Source organism: Antennarius striatus, chromosome 3 (assembly GCF_040054535.1).
Source record: "Antennarius striatus isolate MH-2024 chromosome 3, ASM4005453v1, whole genome shotgun sequence".
Lineage (NCBI taxonomy): Eukaryota > Metazoa > Chordata > Actinopteri > Lophiiformes > Antennariidae > Antennarius > Antennarius striatus.
The window spans coordinates 3,606,465-3,631,706 of NC_090778.1; the positions used below are offsets into that span (position 1 = coordinate 3,606,465).

The 25,242-nt window shown below is 41.3% G+C and overlaps 2 protein-coding genes across 8 annotated transcripts in view; both read right to left on the bottom strand.

Moving 5' to 3' along the window:
• Positions 1 to 220: 220 nt before the first annotated feature.
• Positions 221 to 15,987, bottom strand: fam189a2 (family with sequence similarity 189 member A2). The gene is made up of 11 exons (XM_068311094.1): positions 12,935 to 15,987; positions 11,878 to 11,934; positions 9,390 to 9,500; positions 7,010 to 7,129; positions 6,808 to 6,915; positions 5,095 to 5,228; positions 4,810 to 4,945; positions 4,649 to 4,718; positions 3,836 to 3,991; positions 2,994 to 3,328; positions 221 to 1,888 (listed from the first exon to the last, which is right to left on the bottom strand). The coding sequence occupies exons 1-11, from the start codon at positions 13,211 to 13,213 to the stop codon at positions 1,553 to 1,555; spliced, it is 1,842 nt and encodes a 613-aa protein (XP_068167195.1). The 5' UTR covers positions 13,214 to 15,987; the 3' UTR covers positions 221 to 1,552.
• A 921-nt stretch (positions 15,988 to 16,908) lies between these two features.
• Positions 16,909 to 25,242, bottom strand: part of tjp2b (tight junction protein 2b (zona occludens 2)) — a 61,268-nt gene continuing 52,934 nt past the window's right edge. For 2 of the 7 annotated variants that reach the window (XM_068309939.1, XM_068309937.1), the window contains exons 20-23: positions 24,333 to 24,437; positions 21,273 to 21,776; positions 20,755 to 20,840; positions 16,909 to 19,873 (exon numbers count right to left, since the gene is read on the bottom strand). In XM_068309939.1, coding sequence (XP_068166040.1) covers positions 19,729 to 19,873; positions 20,755 to 20,840; positions 21,273 to 21,776; positions 24,333 to 24,437 — 840 coding nt within the window. In that variant the 3' untranslated portion in view covers positions 16,909 to 19,728. Of the gene's footprint in view, positions 19,874 to 20,709; positions 21,777 to 24,332; positions 24,438 to 25,242 lie in introns of all 7 variants that reach the window. The other 5 variants (XM_068309938.1, XM_068309943.1, XM_068309940.1 and 2 more) reach the window with 5 other exon arrangements.

Genomic DNA, 25,242 nt, shown 5'->3' on the forward strand with positions numbered 1-25,242 from the left:
CCTGAAGAGGAATATGGCCAGCTGCCATCTCTCAGACTTTGAACATGAGCTTCTCTGGAATCTCATGATTAAGCTTCTCACTTCAAGCGTGTGTGTGTGTGTGTGTGTCTGTGTGTGTGTGTGTGTGTGTGTGTGTGTGTGTCTGTGTGTGTGTGTGTGTGTGTGATTACAACCAATGTACTCCATGTTCAAACAAAAACCAGCTGGATATATATATATATAAAATACACCTATAGATTAAAATATATAGAAAACTATGTAAAGGTATATACTGCTAATGGTTTTGTGTGTTTGGGTTGGCAAGCCTAGTGAATAGAACGCCATGTGAAGAGTCTTTTATTAAAGTGAGTGGAATATAGGAAAACAATGTGAAATGGCATTCATGTACTTATATACAGCTAGAGCACAACATCATTTAAACTGTGTGATTTTTCTCCCTCCGTGGTTCGTCAGGGATTGTAGTCTAGTGCGAAACATCCACGCCAACCGGAGGAGACGCAGCTCCCGACGCCGGGTTGGCTGACAAATTATTTATAAGTGCACTCATTTTGAATGTAACTGAAATATAAACTCTAAATGTCTCTAAATTTAAAAAAAAAAAAAAAAAAAGGTACAAGAAAATACCATTTCTGTGACGCAGCAGCAGCAATGTTTATTCATTTTGCTAGCTTTTTTTTTTTTTTTTTTTTTTTTTCCGTGATGATGTTCAAAGCTATCGGAGCTACGTTTCTGTACCAGAAACCAGAATGTTTGTATCAGTATTTACAACAATAAATGACTTGCAGACTTCATCCGGACTGTGGTGTGTAAATGAACTCTGATGATTTTCCTAAACTGGTCCTAATCTGCAGTATGATTATACACTGAAGCCTCCAGAGAGTTTCAGGACAGTATTTTCCGCACCACAAGGCGCGCTTTCAATGAATGGCCTATTTCAAATATTTTTTTCATATATAAGGTGCACTGGATTATAAGGCGCACTGTTGGTTTTTGAGAAAATTAAAGGCTTTTAGTTGCAGAAAATAATGTGAATTTTAAATTCCTCTAATTTAATTTCTTGAATTTAGTCACCTATCGCATGTTCTTATATTTTTGTAAAATAAATTTTGACAGATTTTTGTAATTGCCCGTCCGTGTGAGTGTGTGCACGAGTGGTTGTTTGTCTTTCATGTGGCTCTGTGATGAGCTGGCGACGCATCCGGAGTGTACCCCGTGTCTCGCCCAACTATAAAACTATAAAAACACAAAAAGCAAGGCTGGATTTAGCGATTAGAACAGCTTTTTTAAAATTTATTACAATCTTAATAAATCCTTTGGAAGCAAACACATTTGATGCTGGGTGCTTTGTTTCAATACAAGGTACCCACATTTTTTTTTTTACATTTCACCAGTAAATTGTCCCATAATACAGTATTAGCAGTAGAAAAAACTGCACCCACACACACTCATGTCACACATCTCTCACACATCATCCTCAGTGGTTGATATGAACAGTTTTCTAGAATAAGGCATCATTGCCCCCCCCGACATCCTCTATAATACTGCTTTCCTCTCAAAGCACCGTCTCCCTAAAGACCCCGATCAGACTGTGAGGTCGCTCAGGACGATCCAGGCTGGATCCTGCTCTAGAAGCAGCTCTAGATCCAGGAGTTGACCCCGCCCTAGATCCTCCCCTCAACCCCGATTTCCTTCTGTTCCCTCGATATTCTGGGGTTTCAATGGCGGCGCAGGTGAAGGAGCTCAGGTCCCCACAGCTTCGGAGGTGCAGCAGACCAGGACGTCTCCTGAGGGGCCGCGGGAAAGTCTGGGAGGAGGTCCCTACCGGCTGCTGCTCCTGAGGCTGGACTGGTTTAGGCTGACTGGGACCCCCGTCTGAGTCAGTGAACACCTGGAGGCAAACACACCTCTGGCTCAAATAGTGTTCAGTCGGGGAGAAGGTTTAGGATTTTTTAATGTTTCCTTTAAGGTTTTTGCGAAACAAAAAAAATTAAAAATTAATTTTTTTAAAAATTACATTAAAATTAAAGGCTTCTACCCTGACCTGAATAATGGTCACAGCAATGAATTCTATATTGTACTAGTTTTCCAAAGGTGAAGGTCATCATCGCATTTTTGTGCCTCTGGCTTCCTGAAAATGTTGCTTTTTGTTTTGTGATTATATCTCATCAGATTTCAGAGATGTGTACCTAAAAAGATATAAAAGTGAAAATTTGACCTTCAACTAGTTTTTAAAGGTCGAGGTTGTGATCCAGTTTTCATCCCCTTGCCTCCCTGATCATAACGCCTTTTGTTTCGTCTTTCTATCTCATCCGATTCCTGAAATATGTACAAAAAATGTACAAAAGTTGAGATTTGACCTTGAACTAGTTTTCTCAAGGTCAAGGTCATAATTTCATTTTTATCCCCTTTGCTGCCTGAGTCATGTGCTTTTTCTTTCATCTTTCTGTCTGCAACGGTTGTGAAGATATTTGGTGGACGACTAACGGACAGACGAACACTGACAATTAAGTACAGTCTTAACTTCCCTTTAGGAGATTAATACAGTTAATAATATTTTTTAAAAATTAAAAATTAAATTATTAAAAATTTTATCAAATTAGATAAATTAATTAAAAATTCAATCAAAATTTAAAAAAAAAATTAAATGGGGAAAAAAAATCTAAAAAACAGGCCACAGAGTCATTAACTCCAACCTGAAACAAAAAAAAATGAGATGAGCGGAGGTATTTTGTGATAAATGGAACACAAAGAGAGGAATGACTGCTGGTGCTCTGGTGTTTTTTGTTTGATTATATTTTATAGATAATCATTCAGTAGACGACTGAACTCGTACCTGCCGTGGCCTCATTGTACCCGCGGCAAACTCCTACCTGTCGTGACCTCACACCTCGTCTGAACTTGTACCTGCAGTACAATCTTGTCTCACGTGTCACGTCTTCTACCTGTCGTGAACTCCCACCTCTTGTCATGCTTTACCTGTGGTGAACTCGCACCTGTTCTATGTAGCTTGCACAGCGTACTGCCTCCTCCATGTGCTCCTGGTCCGACTGCAGGACGTTCCGTATACTGTCCACCAGCTCCTGGACCTCGGGGGTCAGGCCCCTGGCGGCCGGCTGCTCCAGGATCTTCCTGACCAGCAGCTGTGTGTGTCGGTAGCTCTGGTAGTCCACCATGGAGGACGGCCGGGGCCGACGGGGCCTCCTGTTGTTGCCCCGCCGCAGTGTCACCTGACCTTGGACGTGGGCGGCCAGTGTTGGTTGTGATGTCTGGGTGGAGGAATCGGTGGTCTGAGGGGACGGGGAGAGGGGGGCGTCGCTGCTGCTCTGCACTGCAGCAAAGGAGGGAAAGGCGACACATGACATTATCCACACATAGTCCGTATTTAATGCAATACTAATAATATACATTATACTAGATTTTTAATATTTAAATATATTCAATTATTCATTTTCTTTATCCTTCTACTACATTTTCTTTGAAAATATCGAAAAGAACACGTCCCTCTAGTCACAGATTTATTCTCATCCAGGAAATTTTGAACATTTTGTCCTCTTTGTGCAAAAACTGATTCCCACAAAACTCAGCAGAAGGATGTGGGGTTCATCAGACAAAAGGAAAGAAACATTATTTACCGATAAAATATCAATAAGCTCTAACATTGCATGTGACCTCTGACTTGAATCTATACTTTCTTGCCAATGGAAATAAAAAATAAAAACGACTTTGGCCGAGCCAACATGCACGTGATCATGATTGGCAGAACAAAGAGTGATCATGTGATTGCGTAATAACCGCTACAGGGAAATTCCAGTGGTTGTGAAACGGGAGGCCAAACCTTTAGCAGTGATTTCCATCAGCACCGGGTCGCTGCTGGAGCGGTGGATCCTTGCTTTCTTGCGTGGAATCAGAGCCGGAGCGAGATGACGAAGAGGAGGAGGCTTGGCCTGAGGCGGGACGGCGGCTGACCCTGATGCTGTTTGAGGACTCGTGTCTGAGGCCGGACAGAAACAGACGGACGCGAATGTAATCAGAATTAAAGGCAAGTGACATATAATTTAAATCAAATGACTCCAAATTACAGACCTACCAATTTATGAAAAACTTTTTTTCATAAATTGATAATCAACATCTCTGTAAACAAAATAATTGTCAGAAATGAAATATGGCAACTTAAAATCAGTTCATTCAACGTAGGAGAAATATTTATCATAAATATGATCATAAATAAATATGAATAAATATAAATATAGACATAAATATAAATGTAAATATAAATAAATATTAATATATATTAAAATAACATAAATATTAATATTTATCATCAATATTTATCATTTCTTTATAAAAGGGTGAGACCTGTCAAAGAGTCACTTTTCAAAATCAAACATCTTTAGACTGATAATCAATAAAAATAGAAAAATTCAAACATCCTGTGCCACCCGGTATCTAAACGGCCCGGTACGGTACGGTCTGATCTGATCTGAGCTGATGCAAATATATTGTAGAGCAGACTGAAGGACCAGCCCCTTAGTTTTCACAGAGAAGAAGCAACAGCAGACATAATGGATGGCATTGCTCCGGTTCGCTGTGAAGTGTTTGGTGTTACTCGATTATCTTCTACCTGATCGGCAAAATCGATCGATTCTACCTGGAACAGAAGCTCCTTGTGGAGAAGCAGCGGAATCCAGCGTCACCTCAGTCACTGTGATTTCTGTGTGCTGAAAAGATCACATGACCATCGGTTCAGGACGTAGAAACACAAATCGTTGATTTCTGTCAACCACATTTTTATGTCTCAGTTCCCTCTACCTCTGTGACCGCATTGGGGGGGCTCCCAGCGACTGCCTCATATGGAGGTGGGGGGTCCAATGGACAGAAGACCTCCACCCCTTTGATCCGAGCGCCGTAGATGTGAGGGAGGGGAATCACGCTGTCCCCGAGCATCCTGAAACGTCACACAACAGCTCCACCATCTTAAAGCACAGCAGAGTGTGTGTGTGTGTGTGTGTGTGTGTGTGTGTGTGTGTGTGTGTGTGTGTGTGTGTGTGTGTGTGTGTGTGTGTGTGTGTGTGTGTGTGTGTGTGTGTATATTACCGTCGAGCCAGGCGTGGTGTGTATGAGTAGAAAGTAGAGAAGTAGGAGGGGGGGGGAGCTGGTGCCACAAACTCGTCTGGATCCGGTACCGGTGCAGGCTCCTCCCTCTCTTCCACCGCGGCCCTGGGCTCGTCCTATCACAGAGCAGAGCAGGGACATGTGACATCACACATCGTGAAACATGTGGTGGCAGTGTGGATGTGTGTGAACACACCAGAGCTGGATGTACTGTAGACTCACAGAGGGTCTGATAACATATCTGTGGTTTCAACAAGTCTCTGATTCTAATTGGGGGGCGGGGGGGGGGTTTAAAACCAAACCCAAAACTGGAACAATGTGTGAAATCCTGGAAATGAACGAAACCCCCTGAAGTGATCAGAAGCGCTGTTTCTAATTCAAGCCTCATTATTTCTGATTTCCTGTTCAGACCCGATCGCAGCAGGTCGGTTCATGTTTGTGACTAAAGAGTTAATCTGGATCAGCTGGGAACAGATCTGTCCCCTGACCAGCAGACATACTCACACTGAAACATGTTCACACTGAAACATGTTCACACTGAAGCATGTTCACACTGAAACATGTTCACACTGAAGCATGTTCACACTGAAACATATTCACACTGAAACATATTCACACTGAAGCATGTTCACACTAAAGCATGTTCACACTGAAACATGTTCACACTGAAGCATGTTCACACTGAAACATGTTCACACTGAAACATAGTCACACTGAAACATGTTCACACTGAAACATGTTCACACTGAAACATATTCACACTGAAACATGTTCACACTGAAACATGTTCACACTGAAACATATTCACACTGAAACATATTCACACTGAAGCATGTTCACACTAAAGCATGTTCACACTGAAACATGTTCACACTGAAACATGTTCACACTGAAACATAGTCACACTGAAGCATGTTCACACTAAAGCATGTTCACACTGAAACATATTCACACTGAAACATGTTCACACTGAAACATGTTGACACTGAACCATACACTGAAACATGTTGACACTGAACCATACACTGAAACATGTTGACACTGAAACATATTGACACTGAACCATACACTGAAACATGTTGACACTGAACCATACACTGAAACATGTTGACACTGAACCATACACTGAAACATGTTGACACTGAACCATACACTGAAACATGTTGACACTGAACCATACACTGAAACATGTTGACACAAGTCATTTTTGTAACCATCAGTGCTTGTGGGACAACCCGTTCTCTTCCCACCAGATGAGCGTGCGAGTGGTGAACGTACAGCCTGTGTGACAGCAGCAGACGGTGAACAGACCGTCTGGTTTCTTCTCGTCTCTCCTCTGTGTTTGTGTAGCTTTACGGTTCTGTTGGTGCTACTGGATCACAGCAGCGCTCAGGACGTGACGTATCCAACAAAACCACACAACTGTGATCTACCTGCTCTCACCAGGAGACACGGCCTGGAATCAGATTAGTTTCTGATCTAGAACAGCATGAAAGTGTCGTACATTTAGAAAAACCCCAAGTCTAGAGAGTACTGCAGTTTCCAAACTGGTAACACATTAAAAGCCTCAAACTCTGGTGGACAATGTAGGGAAAAACCTTCACATTTCCTGCTGGGAAACAGATCTGAAAACCTCCTACGTTCATTAAGAATGTATGAGAGCCAGCCCTTAGAAGGTAAAAGGTGTGATCCTACCATGCAGGGCGTTCTAGAGCTGAAGATCTGCAGGTATCTCAGGGCGGCGGCCATCAGGCACACGGCGGTGGTCAGAGCATTCAGAGCGCACAGCGCAAACAACACTTTCTGAGGGGGGAGAAGAAGAAGAAGCAGTCAGTTCAGACAGGAGATTCAACTCCTTTACCCGACAGTGAATACAAGTGATTTGGCTCGGCTGTACCTTCAGCAGGATCCTCATGGTGCTGCAGGAGTGAGCAGGATGGAGCTCCAGCAGCTTCTCCTCCGGGCATTTAGAGGTGGGGGAGAGGGGGCAGCAGTAACACACATCTCCACTGTCACTCTGGACACACACACACACACACACACACATGATTGAAACATACTTACATAGAAATGAATAAGAAGAAGAGTTCAGCTATGAACTACATATTTTCCAAGTAACCAGAGCAGCGTGTGACTGGGTAATAAATGCCGGTTATTGATCCTCCTCTGCCTGGAATCACTTATTTTTTAATTTTTTTACATGGAAATAAATACTCAAATCATGAGTGTATGTAATCTGTGTCAGATCCTGTCTGTGGGCCTCAAATGATCGGTAGTTTGGATCCATCAAAGAGCCTTTTATAATATAATAAACAGGGTATTGCAGTGCAATATAGAAGAATGCAAATGTACTACCTCCTGTGTAATGGAGCATCATAGAACACATCTACCCATCAGTTGTGTAACACAGTAAATATCTAACATTCTGCATGAAGGTATGAAGACTGGCGACAAATAAAACCCACTGCTGGACGACAGCAGAGACAAAAATCGCTGCTGAGAGGAAGTGGTGGAGGAACACAGCGCTCTATGTGGTGAGAGCAGGAGGAGGAGGAGCTCCCTGCAAACAATCATCTGGTCACATAGAACCAGAACTGCTCAGTTCTGACCCAAAGGCCCAAAGTTACTGGTTTATAACCCATCATTTAAATCTGGTGGATTACAAACCACTATCTGTCTGAGGAAATGGTGGATTTGGGTTTGGATCAGTTATAGATCAGTACACACACAGATAACAACTCCCTAATGTACTGGTGTCTGTCATGAAGATCCATTATTATTTTTACTATTTTTATTATCATCATCATCATCATCATCATTATTATATTACTATTATTATTATTATTATTATTATTATTATTACTATTACTATTATTATTAATGATAACAACAATAAAATAGTGGTTATAATGATAATAACAATAATAATAATAATAATAATAGTAATAATGAAATATTTTTATTATTATTATTAATAATAGTAATAATAATAGTAATAATGAAATTTTTATTATTATTATTATTATTATATTATAAAGTAATTTATGTACATGCAGTGAGTTGCTCTTTACAGTTGATGTAACTTGAACCTGCATGCGGTGAACATGATCTACATCATGCATTCACATGTGTGCGCAGACACACACACACACACACACACACACACACACACACACACACACACACACACACACACACACACACACACACACACACACACACACAGTTACTTATTTATAGAGACATGTCCAAATAGAACATGATCATATTTGACCCCCTCCTAGATTGGACATGAACATATGTCCCCCTTCCAGACAGGTCCCCATGAATAAAGGTAAAGACAGGGTTACAGGGTTAAGACCTAGGGGGGGGGGGGCGATGGGGAGACAGGAAGGAAAGACGACACAACAGCTGGAAAGGTCAAAGGGTCACGCCGAGGAGCTGTGGCGCCTGTAACACTCAGCATGTTTCCTGCAGCCTGACAGGAAGTAGTTTCCCTTCACACTGTGGAGCAGGAACTGCGTCCACACGGGGACCAGACGCCCCCAAGGAGCTCCAGAACGTTTACCGGCCGGAAGAATATCCTCGTGAAAAACATTCTGTCTGAGATTAAAAGTGTTTCTGATATTTTATGCTTGTTATAAAAAAGGTGCCGTGCAAAATATTTCTCCGTGAACTACAGTCATGAAATAGATACACATAAATATTTTTGATTTAAGTCGTATTTTAACTTTAAATCTTTGTGATGCTGAGCCTTACTGGGAAAAAAAGAAGTGATGCATCAGAGTCATTCTGACATTACGGTATCGATAAAACAACATTTACGGTGTCATTGTGAGTGTAGTGGGTGAACACAGAATCTCCACAGGTGAGAACCTCACCACAAACAGGTGAGAACCTCACCACAAACAGATGAGAACCTCACCACAAACAGGTGAGAACCTCACCACAAACAGGTGAGAACCTCACCACAAACAGGTGAGAACCTCACCACAAACAGGTAAGAACCTCACCACAAACAGGTGAGAACCTCACCACAAACAGGTGAGAACCTCACCACAAACAGGTGAGAACCTCACCACAAACAGGTGAGAACCTCACCACAAACAGGTGAGAACCTCACCACAAACACATGAGAACCTCACCACAAACAGGTGAGAACCTCACCACAAACAGGTGAGAACCTCACCACAAACAGGTGAGAACCTCACCACAAACAGGTGAGAACCTCATCACAAACAGGTGAGAACCTCACCACAAACAGGTAAGAACCTCACCAGTTGGCAGCTGGTCATACTGGAAACCAGCTGGGCTCCCTGACAGCACAGGATGAATCCAGCCAAATTCAGCAGAACACACACCACCGACAGCAGGACAAACACATTGACCTGGAGATGTAGGCATGGGGGGGGGGAGAAAAAGGAAGAGAAGATGGATTATTGAGATTTGAAGATTTGTGCTTAAACCTGTGGGGAAAAACAAAATTTAACAAACGGTTAAAGTTTATTAAAACTGTAACCGTTTTCAATGTCATGTTGAAATGAAAGAGTAAAATCACCCAAAACGGGTTCAAACACAACTTTCTACCCGTCAAAATAAAACAGAACATGTTTTATTTGTTGTTGACCTGTGGGTAAAGTCTGTTAATATTTATCATCTAACGGCCGATAGTGGATTGGTCCTTCGTCTGCGTCGGGTTTTATTTATCATATGAACGTTTCCTGTCTTCTAGATGCTGAAGGAGCAGATTGGGGGGGGGGTGCTGTTAGAGATCTTTTTGTGACCTTCTGGAGTCTAGATGCAAACTGAAGATGAGTCAACAGTGGATTTCTTTCTGCTCGGAAAAAGGAACTCATTTCAACACAATTGAGGTCATTTGTCTCTAATAACTGTTTTTATTTGAACAAGGTTTCCTAGTAACGGGTGTAATGACACCAGAGACAGGGCAGTGTGTGTGTGTGTGTGTGTGTCCAGTCACTGTGGCGAAATGATTCACCATGTGGGTGTCAGGCCTTCAGCAGGACAGAAATATAACAGAAAACCTTTGGATGCAAACCAGTCAGGGGGTCGACTGGACCCGACCTCTGACCTCTGGGTACGAGTCCCAAAACAAACAGTCGTTGTTCAGATTGTCTGAATATTAAATGAGGAACGATGTCATCTCAGAACTGTGAAAGCTCATCTCATTGTCAACTCAGCGAATGGGTGGGAGTAGATTCAGGAAGTTGTGACACGGAGGTGAAACATTTTGGCTTCATTAGCGGCCAAAAGTTCAAAAGTACGGTTCTGTTTTCCTCGGAGTCCAGGCTGTTTATTTTGTCCTGCCATGATTTAATCCAACGCTCTAAAAGAATAGATCTGATCCAATACAAAAAACACAAACTTCAAAAAATAACAACAAAATAAAGGTTTGACTTTATTTCTCGCCTTTTCTAGTAGTATTGACAAGAAATTTATGGACAAAATCCGAATTCCTAAAATACAGCTTTAAACCTCGACTAGTTATCGACTAAACTTTCCAAATGATTAAATAATAATAAAATCACCAGTCGCAGGTTCACAAATATTTGGATTGCGAACTTGCAGTGGGACATGCTAGTTCACCTCCATATATATATATATATATATATATATATATATATATATATATATATATATGCGTGCAATATTTGTTGTGGAAAAAAATAATTTAAAAAATTTTTTTAAGACCATCTTTGAGGTTTCACCAACATGTTTGCATGTCATGACATCAAAACTTTGTGAACACATGGAACGGCCGCACCGATCAATTCTCACAAAGCCAACAGCGTGAAGTGAAACCTGTCTCTTATCTTTTCTTAAATCTAAACAGGTTGCCTTAATCTTAATCTCATCTATCAAACTGTGTCACAGGGAGCAGATTTAAGGTTTTGGATTTTTTTTTTTTTTTTGCTGTAAAAGTTTTTCCCTTCATATTTTAACAAAGTTCTGTGTTCATGTTTTAAAAAGACGCTCATACAGACTGATCTCCAACAAAGACTGAAAACTTGGAATTGCCTGGCAAAGTTGTTGGTGAACTTTCTCAAATCATTCCTTGTCAAGTCTGCGTTTTGAGAACTAACACGCTAACAGGTATGCTAACACTCTTTAACTTTTTTTTTACGGCCCATAAAAATGCTGTTTAGCAAACAAACGACTAAAACTTGTCAAAGATTGAAAGTGAAACCATTCTTCTGTCCCAAGCAGCTGTGGTGACGATCCAGCATCAGTCTGAAGGTCAGGCCGGATCAGAAACACGATCCTGGTGATCAGCAGCTGATACGAATCATTAATGAGGAAAATATTTTAATGGCAGTCCCTGCAGCGCTCCAGCGTCTCTGTTACAGCAGATTAACATCATTAAATATTTAAGTCATCCAATGGGGTCTTGAGTTAATGAATGTTCTTCTACACAACCCAAAGGTCACAAAGTCAGTTCACCTTCACAGTGAAGCAGTTTGGAGTAAAGCAGACATCCTGAAACATCCTGGTGAAGGTGGAGACACATTTACATGCGGGTGCATAAGAAAAAAGGATCTATTTATATATTATCTAATTCTGTTAATGATCATTAGATGGTATTTGTTAACTTTCAACAAGTTAGAACTTCTGAGACACCCACTGAGACATCATCACAAACACACACACACACCCCGACTAGAGGGAGTCGACCAGAATGAAAAGGATCCAAACACCTGAATCACATTTTTACTACTGTTTTGCAGAAGGAAGAACAGCGGCTCTCACCAGCAGCAGCATGGGTCTCCTCCAGGTGGTGAGACCGACGACGCCCGACAGGATGACCTGGAACAGAGAGGTGAGACAGGAGGTTACCGCTCGGTTTGGTTTATTCTACTTTTTTTTTTATTTTTTAATTATCTGGATGTTTTTATTTTTATATCCCACTATTGTTGTGTGGAAATGTTGCTTTTTATGACTTTACACACTTTGTCACACAATATATTGCTTATCGCAGAATTCATTAATCGCGTGTGGTTCCCGGAACGCATTAACCGCAAAGAACGAGGGCGTACTGTATTATTATTATCATTATTATCATTATTATTACAGTTAAAACACCACACACAGGCCTGACTTGAATCCAACTGTTGTCAATCATCCTTACTTTACACAGGCATTGATTTTACAATGTTGACGTACCGGGCCTCGACCGATCCGGTACGGAAGTCATAGATTTGATTCGCACGTTCGATTTGGCAAAAGTTTTACACCGGATGCCCTCCCTGACACAACTCTCTGTATTTATCCGGGCTCAATAAGACACTGGTTTCAGTCGTCTTGCGACTACATTAGAAGTCGTACAAATACAGAACTTTAAAAATACAAAAATTGAGGCCTAATTGTACTATTTTACTATGAATGTGTGTGTGTGTGTGTGGGGGGGGGGGGTCATAATCTGCTGTGTTGAACAACTGTTCTCTGGTGTGATCACACACATCTGTCACACACACAGTAATCCCAACAATAGTTGGAACACTTTTGCTTTAATTCCAGTTGCAGAATGAGGGAGCTGGGGTCAAACTAGAGGTTAAATCTAATAATCTAGAATAATCTGGTGATGGTCCACAGGCCCTCATCCTGAAGCACAGACTCACTACAGTTCAGACCAAAACCCTGCAGCTCCTCGTGTTGTTTCTGACGTCACATCCGCTTCTGTCCGCTGGTAAATATGGATATAAAAACACATTCCACCCCCCAGGACCGACCCACAGCCCCGTCCGCCCCGCGGGGGAGCGCGTCGGTCCTCCCGGATCGTGTGGGGGGCAGACCGGCCCGGACTTACCGAGGAGCCCGCCCAGAACGGACAGGAGTTCCTGATGGAGGGCGACCCGCTGAGGGACACGGCTCCGAAGGACAGAGCCACCATGGAGCCGCCGAGCAGCAGCTGCAGCAGCCCCAGAGAGAGCAGCGGCCGCCGCGGCAGCAGCAGCCGAGACCCGCCGCCCGCGATCCGGGAGGCGGCGGACAAGCCGCGGGGTCGGTGGCGGTGATGCGGCTCTCCGAGCGCCGAAGCCCCGCTAACAGGACAGCAGGAGCCCGGTAGCACCACCGGGAGCGACATGTCGACAGGCGGGTGTAGAGGCTCTCCGGCTCGGCGCGGGGATCAGGGGTCGCGGCGGAGCGGAGCGCTGCGGCTCCGCGGCTCCTCCATGATGGAGAGCAGTTTTAAATAACATGAGCCGAAGGGCTGGGGTTGACTTTCACATAGTTTGGCAGCGGCTTCGAAAAGTCAGGACGGGGGAGGGGCGCAGCGGCCATGTGTGACATGTAAACAGGACTGGGGGGGGGGGGGGCGTTTATTCTAACGTCCTAGAATAAAACGCGCTCAGGTTTGTGCGCGCATTTCTCACCTAAAACAGCATGTTTTTATAAAAGAGGGCAACGGTAGTGAATAAAAACTGACCATCAAGGCGGTGAACATGGAAATCTGGTTTTTATCGGGACCTAAATATACCTGACCCACTTACTGTCAGTAGGCTCCATGGGGTACTCCCTGAGAAATAAAGAACTTCTGTGAATATATGCCATCTCTTATGGACAAGTTAATACCGGGTCTGCTTTTTTATTGGGTCAAAATGTTTCGACCCAAAACTTCCATCTCCCCCACTTTCATGGGACTTTGTTCAGCAGGTTGTGTGTAGTGATGAAAAGAAAACGAAGGGTGTCACCATGGAGGTTCAGGAGACTTTTTACCATGAAAAAGGAAGTTATTATTAATTTTATTATTATTAATTGTATTACATTTATTAATTTTATTTATTGTTATAAGTATTTTTTATTAATTATCAATATTATTTATTAATTTATTATAAATATTAATATTATAAACTTTATCCAGTCTGTACCACACAAATGAGACTTGGAGTTCATGTGATTGGTGTGTTTGTAAGTTTTTTATAGTCTTTCAGTAAAACTTTGCAGACTAGTGACCCTATGGTGGAGGTCAGGTGGGTCGATTTTGAGGTTTTTCCAGTTTAGATGTGCAGACGGGATTTTTTTCATAATAAAACCGTACTATGGTAACCAGTAGGGTTCTATTAGGACTCTTCCTGGATTATACAAGAAATAAATCTTGGCTGATATTTGCCCATGTGACCCCAGCGTTGACCTGGCTGTGTGATTCTGGGCGTTTACCTCCATCACTAAATCTCTGCTGACAACACGCCTGAACCTCATCAGGAAACACGCTTCCTGGTACGACACATCCTGTGAGCCCTCCGTGCTCCACTATAATCCAGTCTCTTCATTTATCCTTATTTCAGTAGTTGTCATTCTTGTCTGAAACTAATCCAGCATAATAGTTACAAATGTACAGGTAATTATTAATACATATGCTGTTTCATTTAATGTCAATTAAAGTGTTAAAATCCTAGATACACTTCTGGATTAACCCTTTAAAGCCCAGTTTATCATATTTGATAAAATACAACTGATACAATCAGAAGCATGCATCTGCATTTTGCATACAAAACAAATGTCAGATTTAGCAAAGAATTATACAAATTAAAGCTCATATATACACATTTATGTAAAGGTTTTTTTTTTGGACAAATTTGCCAAAAGGTTCCATGAGGACATTATTTTCCAAACATTTGATTCTTCTGGCAATTATTTAATAGTTCAGGCTTTAATATAAATAACTGAGAGTGAACAAAGCTTAACACAAACTAATTGTTCTAGATTGCAGGCCCAAATCTTATTTTAGCTGGTTCCAATATGGTATTGATTATATATTAGAGGTGAAATTAATGGGGGGGGGGGGTTAAAGACAGGTGATTGTCCCTACAAACCATTGGCATTCAGCTACTGGCTGCTGATTGGTCAGTTAAGGATTTACAGCTGATTGTGACCTGACAGCCTTTCTTGAAGTCTTCCAAAGTCTTCAAGTCTTTTTGAAATGAAGTCTATTGAATATCTAAAGAAGAACCATTTTTGTTAGTAATTTGTAGTAAATGTAATTATGTCACATTTCATTTCTCATTGTCTTCTTGCCGGTGTGGGACTGGAGGCCTCGTCTTACGCTGGGAGACTGCAGCATCTTGATTCTGTCCTTTCCTCTCATCAGCGCCGTGAACAGATCATGTATCTCCCTCAGAGCCTTGGGGGTGTCAGGCCCCAGCCTCTCTGTCTGCAGTCAACCTGTCCACAAATATCGATCTTCCAGCAGATTTATTTACGGGGAATATTTACTGCAGATTTCACCACAGAAATTTCGGGACTCTTGTCTCATCTTGTCTGTTATCAGCGGATGTCCACGATTTTCAGAGACTGCCTGAATGACTATGATGTCATTACCTGGTCTGATATTAAACTTATGAAAGAAGACATTTCAATAATAGTGTATTTTTAGAAATTAAATAACGCAGAATAATAACTTATATTTTAATTGACTCCCTTAGAAAATGTGGAACTGACTTGAGTTTGGAGGGGTTGTGTTTGAATTGTCTGCTCTTCTCAGTCGAACACGATCCTCATATTGAGGCTGAAAGTTCTCCAACGACAGCTTTTTATTTGTTGTGTTTATTCATTCTGTTTGTGCCAGTGATGTGTTTATGTACATACAGATGTGTGAATTAATCCAACCACGGGTCGTCACTGAAGGTGTGAATTGATCCTATTTTTCCGTCAACAGTGTGTGTGCTCTGACCAATGAATGAATTTACTTTATTAAGAGAAAATGAATTCCTTTTTGAATTTGTCAAACTTTAACATTCATAAATACATTTATATATGAGGTATTCAGAATAAGCAGCTCAGACTGTAATGACTGTTATATTTTGTTTCCCTTTTACACTGCAGCTCTGCTTTAACATTCTGTTCTGTCTAATAATAAAACCTGAGCTTCATACGTATTTTTTCAAATGTATTTTTATTTAAACTTTATTCAACTGGGTAGATCAATTGACAACCAATTTACATTGACGTGATGCAGCTGGGGGTCCGTTAACCTCACTGGAGGAACCAAAGAATGATGTTCCATAGAACCTGGTAGTGAACGAGGTGGAGGTCACCGAAATGACAGCTGACAGGTCAATATTTTATCGGCTGGCGACCTGTGGAGGTGCATCCTGCCGAGAACAGGCTGGGATTAATCTACTGCAGAAGACCTTGAGGCTGGAGGGACTTCATGTCCCATCAAGCCTGAGGACTGCTGGAAACAATCAATGAGAGACTCAATAAATTTTCTGGGCTTCAAGGTGTTCAGCCTGGTTCAGGGATCGATCGCTATAAAGTCCCTCCAGAATTTAAAACCATTTTCTTTAATTTTATGAAAGGGATCAGACAAAAGTGGCTGAGTGGAAGGGTTTTAATACTCCTTATCTACCTCTGCTAAGATTGATTTGTTGGTTGCAGTGATGAAAAATAATCACCGGTCTTCAAATAACTTATTGCAAATAGGTCAAAAGCATGCTTTGACTTGAAACTACATTTCCCACAATGCAGTGTTTAAACCCATTTTAAACTGACAAAAACATTTTGAACAAAGTTAATGTCCTAATTTGTGTTTGATGTTATTTTTCTTTATCCATTGATAGTTTGATCCTTGATTGATGGGAGTTCTGTGGGTTTAATAACCTGCAAAAAATTTTTAAATTATGTTATAACAGAGAATATATTTTTTCTGCGTAATTGTAATGTTTGTAACTTGAATAAGTAATAAATTCAGTTATTGATCTTTGTGACAGTAAACTTTTCTGTACCACTTGAATCAACTCTCCAGATATCAGTTTCTAAAGTAAACACACGACATGTTGGTTAAGACTTTTCCTTTTATTTGGCATTTTAAAGGTGAAAAGATGGAAAAACAAAACCAAAAAACAACTCAACAGACACGGATCAATCATTCTTGTCATTCTCACCATTTCATTTGTAGCATCACCCTCTGCCGTACGAGTACAATCCCAGTCCGTGTGACGGACGCCACCCATTAGCACTTGGTGTCTTGACAGTAAGCACTTTGTAACTCATGTGCAGGTAAAGCGTGAGCTGAGATACTGTACAATCAAGCATATTAGACGTGGGACACCATCCATTCACCGAGTCCGGACCAAAGCCTCTCAGTTTATCACAGCTTTCCTATCGGTGTTTATGTTCGGAACTCAAAATGATTCAGCCAGTTTATTAAGGGTTTGACTTTTTCCGTTCTCCATATTTGGTAGGTTTGTGTCGATGTCTGAAGGAAATGATTCATGTTTGCTTGGAATAATAAAAGAATAATAAATTTAAAAAAGTCCACAATGAGTGGACTAACTCCCGAAGGGAACCTAGAACTCACTGATAAAATCAGTTTAGGAATGTAAATGACATAACCAAATGACATGAAGGCCTTCAGGTGAGTCCTGGTGTATTGATCTATTCTAGCTTCAGAGGACTGATCCCAGTTCGCTTTTTCCTGATAGGAAGCACTTCTGAAATGTGCCACAGCTTTAAAAATGGCTCAGTTTTTATTATTATAATTATTATTATTGTCAATAAACTTCATTTTAAGATCCAAAACTAACAATGTGTCGGTCTTTCTGTCTATACTTTTCTAGTTCTTACTGGTTATTTATATATTTAGAAAAGGCTCAAATATGTCTGGTTTTCTAATGCAGTGGTTTTAACGTCCTTTAAAACTTTTTTTATTACAGAAAGCTTATGAAAGTCATGCCCAAAATAGTCACATTCTGTCATTGTCTCAGTTATGGCTGGAATTACGAGTGAAAAATTCCCTATTTTGTTAAGAACCCACTGGAATATCCCCAAGGACCCCCCCCCCATGGTTCCCCAGACACTTTAAGAAAACCTACTATTATATTTAATCTGTTTTAAATGGAAAAAAACAAACATTAGAATTTAATTTCTTAGAAAAAAAAAGTGAATCAGGCTCTGGACACACACATAATATTTCCACACAGGATTATTCGTTATTCATTTGTTTCTGCGTATTTGATTTGTGGCCAATAAGAAAAATAGAGACCGTTAACAGCCTCATAATTCAATGTCTTGTTAACATTGACAATGTCAGCCACCATAGCTAATGAACAGATGGGGGTGGGGGGGGCGCTGGTAGACACACGATGAACACTGAGCATCAGAAGTGGCAAAAACAAGGAGAAAGAATTCAAAGGTTCGGTCACTCCAGGAAGCAGAGCAGCAAATTCACTAGAGACTAGTGACGGGACTAGTGAGTAGTGAGCTGGATCACTGCGGCTGTGTCAGCCAATCAATGGACGGATGTAGTCAGAGAGCTGGTGATGAAGGGAGGAGTCAGACCTGCAACAGGCCGGTCACTGACCGGTCTTCACGGTCTGATGGCTTGTGAGTTTGAGGTATTAGTACTTTGGTAAATACATGTCACTGCAAATACTGGAAGATATTTATGGGTAATATTTACAAATTATAGTAAAAACTATAAAAGTTTCACAAAAAATAGAACTACCCTTTCACTCAGTTTACCAAGCTACCAAGCAGTCAACAGTTTATTTTACTGTACATTTATAAACTCTGGCCCTTCATATTCCATTGGTTCTAGATGATTTTTTATTGGTTGAAGATCCATGTTAAAGGTCAAACAAGTCCAAAAAAGAGTGAGAGAAATATTTTCACAGATTAACCATTAGTCTGCTGAGGTGAAACCAAAGTGTGAAGCATTGCTGTTTCTACGCTGGAGTGACCGGACCTTCACAACTATCAGGTAAAACGATCTCATAGAAAGACTCCTACTTTTTCTTCTTGGTATTTCTGTTGGTGTGTGTGTGTGTGTGTATGTGTGTGTGTATGTATTTCTGTCACGCTGTGTGTGACAGCAGACAGTACAGTGTGTTGGGACAGCATTAAGGTTTTGGTGGCACTGGTTCCCTGGTTTCCCTTTAAGCTTAACAGCAGCAGAGGTTTTCGTATGGCTGGGCGGCTGAGGGGCGGAGGAAAGACAACCCAAAACCTCATGGGACTAAGAAAGTAAAAGGCACTTCAAAAAATTGTAACAAATTTCAAAGTTACTAGATAGAATATATATATATATATATATATATCGATATATACTGTATGTATACACAGGCATTTTCATATACGAAGGAATGCAAAGACAGAGTATAAACACTTTACTTCAGGTATATATGCTAATAATACGTAATATATACGTAAAATTTGTTGTCATAGCTGGCAATAGTAGGAGCTTATAAAAGCAGGATATAGATGTGATAAAGCGCATCGTGGGTCTTTTTTTGAGCTTGTTGAGGTTTTCGTGAGGGCAAAAACTCGTGGCAATAGGTTTCAGTTGCTGTGCACAAACTGAAGAGTTGCATAGGCAAGAAAAAAAGGTTCCTAGTCACCCTCGAAAATGGTAAAAGATAAGAAAAACAATCGGGTACAACATAAAAAGTGAAGACAGTGTGTTCCTATCCAAATGGATAGAACAGATTAACTTCCTTGAAGCAAAAAAAAAAAGGCAGTCCCCCCCCCCTTTTGTTATTAAAGAAGCACGAGTCAGTTTGAAGTCAGCAGCTTACTTGTTGTGCAGGACATGATGGAATGGTGAGTTTATAATCTGCATACGCAGCACATGTGTGTACATGTATGTCCAAGAAGCTGAGGCTACAGTTCAGTGTCCTGATACTGGTAGGAGTTGGCAGAGTAATATCCTGGCACCGCCTCCTCCTCTCTCTCCTCTTTGCTGGGGTAGAAATCACCTCCATCCTGGGAGAACTGAGGAGTCTGGGTTTCAGGACAAGAGCTGGAGCTGGAAAGCAAAACCAAAAAAATAAAAATAATGCAAAAGTTTGAGGCTAAAAACTTCAGAAAATATTTATTTTGGGTACTTTAAATTGAAAATACTGTCTTATAATGGACTGATCACCTACAGAGCTTAAAGAAGACACTAGCAGCACCATCAGACAAGCAGCTCCTTAACTCGATGTTTTTACTTTAGTGGTGTGAGATGCTCACTCTACAATATTATTTTGTGCAGGAAAAACTTAAGATAGCTGTAAAATTCATCATTTCTTTGGTTAAATATTCTCCTTCACATATTTCACTGTGAAATCATCCTAGAGATATTAACCTCTCTGGTTACTGTTGCTATGACGACACAGTTAACACACTTGTCCTATGCAAAAGCACTTGTTCTGATAAAAGCTGCACGTTGTTTATTTTTAATCACGATTATGCATTCTATCTAAACGCATAACAGTGTATTATCAGTGTATTATCAGTGTATTATCAGTGTATTATCAGTGTATTATCAGTGTATTATCACATACCATACAATGTCTGTGACTGCCTGTTTTCGTTGTCATTGCATTTATTGGATTTATTATTTTATTTTCTTTCTTTTAGAACTGATTATGGTTTTTAAAGTAAAATAACGTTCCAGCACCAGAGAGTCAGCTGTGTCGTCTGTTTTCTCACAGGCCAACGTTTCACAACTCTGAATCAAAAACTGAAACGTACCCTGCTCAGGACGAGCTTGTTTCCCAGCATAAGTTTCCAAAGTAACTGAGCTTAGAAGTATGATGAATGCTGAAATATCAGTGTGATGTTGTGAGGTAAAGAAACACTGCAGAGTCACACACTCACTCACAGCAGAGCTTGGACACAGTCGTGTGGCAGTAGTGAGCCTACCCGATAGGCTGTGGGCGACTGTGATCCAGCTTTGGCGTCTTCAGAGGAACAGCGTAGATGTCGGGGTGCCTCTGGGAAATTTCCATCTGGAAACACAAGTGAATTAAATGATCAACACTGGTGCCCAGCTGAAGGTGCAGCTTTCTGGTTAGAAAATAAATTCCTTTTTCTGACTATAAAAGTTGATTCTGAGAAAATTTTAAAAAAAACAAGTGAAAAACTTGAATAAACCATGCATACCATACATTGTGAGGTTCTTACACAAAAAGAGACAAGAGACAACAATCAGTCAGAGGGAAATGTGAAAAGTACTTAATCTGATGTCAGCAGAGACAGGAAATACGACCTTCAGAAAAGAATTGACTCGGGAAAAACGTGTTTATCATCAAACATCACGATTGGCTGAGGATCATCTTTCATAAGTGCAGGAATTTGAGTAATATTCCACTCCACACATGTTCCCTGACTCGGACACACGCCACCACATCCACCCACGTGACCCCTGAGCAAAGCCCCACCCTGGCGTTCTGCGCCTCCTGCACCTCCAGCAGCCTCTGGGCTCGGGCGAAGTGATCCATCTTCTCGAAGGCCTTGATCTTCCCCATGAAGGACCTCATGGACGGGTCCTCCACGGGGCTCTCCTCCACCGACTCGTCCTGCTGCCGACAGGCCGCCGCCGCCGTGCTCGGCCGAGCGGTGAGGGATTGCTCCGCATTCTCCATCGTTGTGCCCCCGAAGCCGCTGGGCTGGGGTACGGGAGGCGGCTGGGGCACCCCCAGGGGCCGCGGTTTGCTGCCGGAGCTGAAGTGATGAGCTGGAGGTAACGGCGGCGGCCCGGAGGAGGCGGCTGAACGGGAGATGGGTGGAGGAGGGTCGTTGTTACTGCTGGCGGGGCTGCTGCTGGAGGGAGAATCGTAGCTTCGGCTGGAGCTGGGGGGCGGAGGAGGGTGTTGGCGATGGCGATGGTGGGGGCTAGTGGAGCCTGATAAGAGCAGTGGATCGTCCCTCAAAGAAAGTTTGACCTGATGAAGAAGAGGAAGCATTAGAGAGAGAACCCAAACCCTCACACTAAACACACTACATTACTATATTATATATAATTATAAGGTGCACCTTCGATGAATGGCCTATTTTAAGACAGTTTTCACCAGAATAGAATTTCTCTTCAATATATTAACATTTTTTTTAGTAAAAGGATAAAGAAAATGAATAATTGAATATATTTAAATATTAAAAATCTAGTATAATGAATATTAGTAGTATTGCATTAAATACGGACTATGTGTGGATAATGTCATGCGTCGTCTTTCCCTCCTTTGCTGCAGTGCAGAGCAGCAGCGACGCCCCCCTCTCCCCGTCCCCTCAGACCACCGATTCCTCCACCCAGACATCACAACCAAGCACATGGAGGGGGCAGTACGCTGTGCAAGCTACATAGAACAGGTACGAGTTCACAAGAGGTGGGAGTTCACGACAGGTAGAAGACGTGACACGAGACAAGATTGTACTGGAGGTGCAAGTTCAGACGAGGTGTGAGGTCACGACAGGTAGGAGTTTACTGTGGGTACAATGAGGCCACGGCAGGTACGAGTTCAGTCATCTACTGAATGATTATCTATAAAATATAATCAAACAAAAAACACCAGAGCACCAGCAGTCATTCCTCTCTTTGTGTTCTATTTATTACAAAATACCTCCGCTCATCTCATTTTTTTTTGTTCTAGGTTGAGATAATGATTCTGTGACCTGTTTTTCAGATTTTTTTTTAAAAATTAATGTAATTTTTGTATTTAGTATTTAAATTTAAATTTCTAATTAATTTATTTTACTTTAATTTTTTACATTTTTTTTATTAATACCTCTGCTCATCTTGTTTTTTTGTGTCAGGTTGGAGATAATGATTCTGTGGCCTATTCTTTTTTTTTTTATTTAAATTTTTTTTTAAATTAAATTTTAAAGTTACTTTTTCAAATTGCATTATTATTTTTATTTTATTATTTTATTATTAATGGATGTAGTAAAAGAGGACATGAAGGTAGTTGGTGTGAGAGAAGAGGATGCAGAAGACAGGGTTAGATGGAGGCAACTGATTCGCTGTGGCGACCCCTGAAGGGAAAAAGCCTTCAGGGGTCGCCTTATAGTGCGGAAAATACTGTACATTCATTCACTAACAATACTCAACATGAGGAGTTTGTTCATTTTTAAACAATCACTATCAGAGCGGAGGAGCGGGAGAAAGGAGCCGCCATAACATCATCTGAAGGACGGGACGCTTACAGGTCAACAAGAGGAGCAACACCGTGGTTAGAGGGGGAATAGGGAGCATTTAGTGTGGAGGAGGTGTGGAAAAATCCTGCTGGTTGAATAAATTCTGGATTAACTCCAGAGGTCTGATGGTTCATTTGGATGAGGGTCAGTTCCTGGTGACAAAGAAGAAAAGTCTCCAGCGTTCCAAAGGAGGCTGGCCTCCGTCCTGACGTTTCCTGACAGCTACAGTTCATCTTCCAGGTTCCTCACCATCTGAGTTGGCACCGTCACCCTGTTGTTAGTGGTGACTCACAGGTTTCAGTGTTCTGACCCTTTACAGAATCATATTCATCCAAGCAGGCAGAGGTGGGAGAATCCTCCAGGGGAAGACCCTCTGAATTAGAAGCCGATGACAGAGAGACACACCCAGGCCCTTCAGCCCCGAGACACAGGGTTCAGTGTCTCTTTAACGGAGCCCACATAAGTCCAGCCCTCCTCCACAAATCAGAATCTGTGAAAATGGATCCATCAGATCCAAGTTGTCACAAATTAATCGTAGTGATGCTTATATTCTTCTTTTCTATTTCCTGTCTGATAAAAGCATTCAGAAAGTCAGATTTTTTTTCCATAATCTTCAGTGTTCCTGTTTTACAAAGATTTTTTACAAAGTTTGTAGGTCAGATGACCCATTTATCCGTAAATCCAGTGTGTGTGTGTCAGACTGACCGTCTACACGTCTACAGAACTGAAGCTGAACAGTTTCATTCCCACCAGACAAACAGTTCCTCCACAGCTTTTATCCACCGTTCATCTTTGATCGGGGGGGGGGGGGTGGAGGTTAGGGTCAGAGGTTTTTGGACTCCTCCCTAACACAATGCATCAAAGACAGAACTTCCTGAATGAACCAATCACCTCTACCTGCAGTAAAACAGGAAATAGTAGACGACCAGACTGAACTGGTTTCACTGCAGCATTCAATGTAAGTAAAAACAGAATTATCTATTTCCACCAAATTGAAAGTTAAACCTGGAAAAACACACAGACAACCAATCGGGGGGGGGGGGGGTCGTAGAGACTAAGACTAAGCCTAAATGAACTAAACTGCTGACCTGGGCTCAGATCAGTTTCTTATTATTCCTCTGATACGGTTTTATTTCCAAATGTTTTAACAAATGTCCAAAATCCAAAGAGATTTACATAGTGACATCTCAGGTGTGTGTGTGTGTGTGTGTGTGTGTGTGTGTGTGTGTGTGTGTGTGTGTGTGTGTGTGTGTGTGTGTGTGTGTGTGACAGTGTGTGTGTGTGTTGGATATACCACATGCATCACTCACCTTCTCCGTTAAGAAGACCGGTGGGGGGCTGGACCTGTTGAGGATATCCCAGCTGCTGATCTTCTTCATACGACCCCTGATGTCTGGACTGTATCGGCGTAAGATCTACACACACGTATGCACGCGCACACACACACACACACACGATAATGAGTTTCGAGTAGCCTTCACTCATCCTGTTAAATTTACTTTAATAAAGTGACTCACTGGGCCGTCAGAACAGTTTTATATATTTTATAGGACATTTTCCAACATTTTGACCAATTACACAAAACCACTTGAATGATTTCCTCTGCTCTTTGTGGCGGGTGGGGCCCGGTCAGCCAAACTCAACAGACGTGGGATTGTTGGGATCAACAGTTTTATTTTAGGTTGTTCAGCTGTTGTTATTCTGAAACTTCTTTGTCTGTTGTTGTTAAAAAGAAAGTGAGGATTTTAATGTGAAATGTGCTTATTATTAGGAATCATGAAGAAGCACAACAATACACAGCTAGTGGAAAAAGACTTGCATTAATCAGTAACTGTTGGAATTGTTGCTTTAGATCTTATGAAAGTTAATAAATACAAAAGAAAAAGAAAAAAGAAATCCATTAACTCTGAAGTTTTGTGCATCCTTGAGCACAACAAGAACGTAAGAAATGGAAATAAAATTCTTTAATTTTATGTTGCTTTAGATACATGTCCACTCAGGTGGAAGTTCAAGCTCAATAAAAAGACAGAGACATGGAACAAAATTAGAATAAAATGATTTAGTTATACATGTTAAAGATTTTAGGACGTATCTTAAATTAATCACAATGATTATGTATTTTGTTGTGACCCTTTGAGTATTCTCAGACGGAGAGTCGTAATGCCCAGTCCGTCCTATAGGTGGCAGAAGAGGACAACCTGTCTCAGTGATTACTATGTT

Coding starts and splice junctions, on each gene's coding strand:
- fam189a2 (XM_068311094.1), bottom strand. CDS start 13,213: ATGTCGCTCCCGGTGGTGCTACCGGGCTCCTGCTGTCCTGTTAGCGGG. Junction 11,935..12,934: donor CGTTCTGGGCGGGCTCCTCG/GTAAGTCCGGGC, acceptor TCTCTGTTCCAG/GTCATCCTGTCGGGCGTCGT. Junction 4,719..4,809: donor CCCCCAATGCGGTCACAGAG/GTAGAGGGAACT, acceptor TGATCTTTTCAG/CACACAGAAATCACAGTGAC.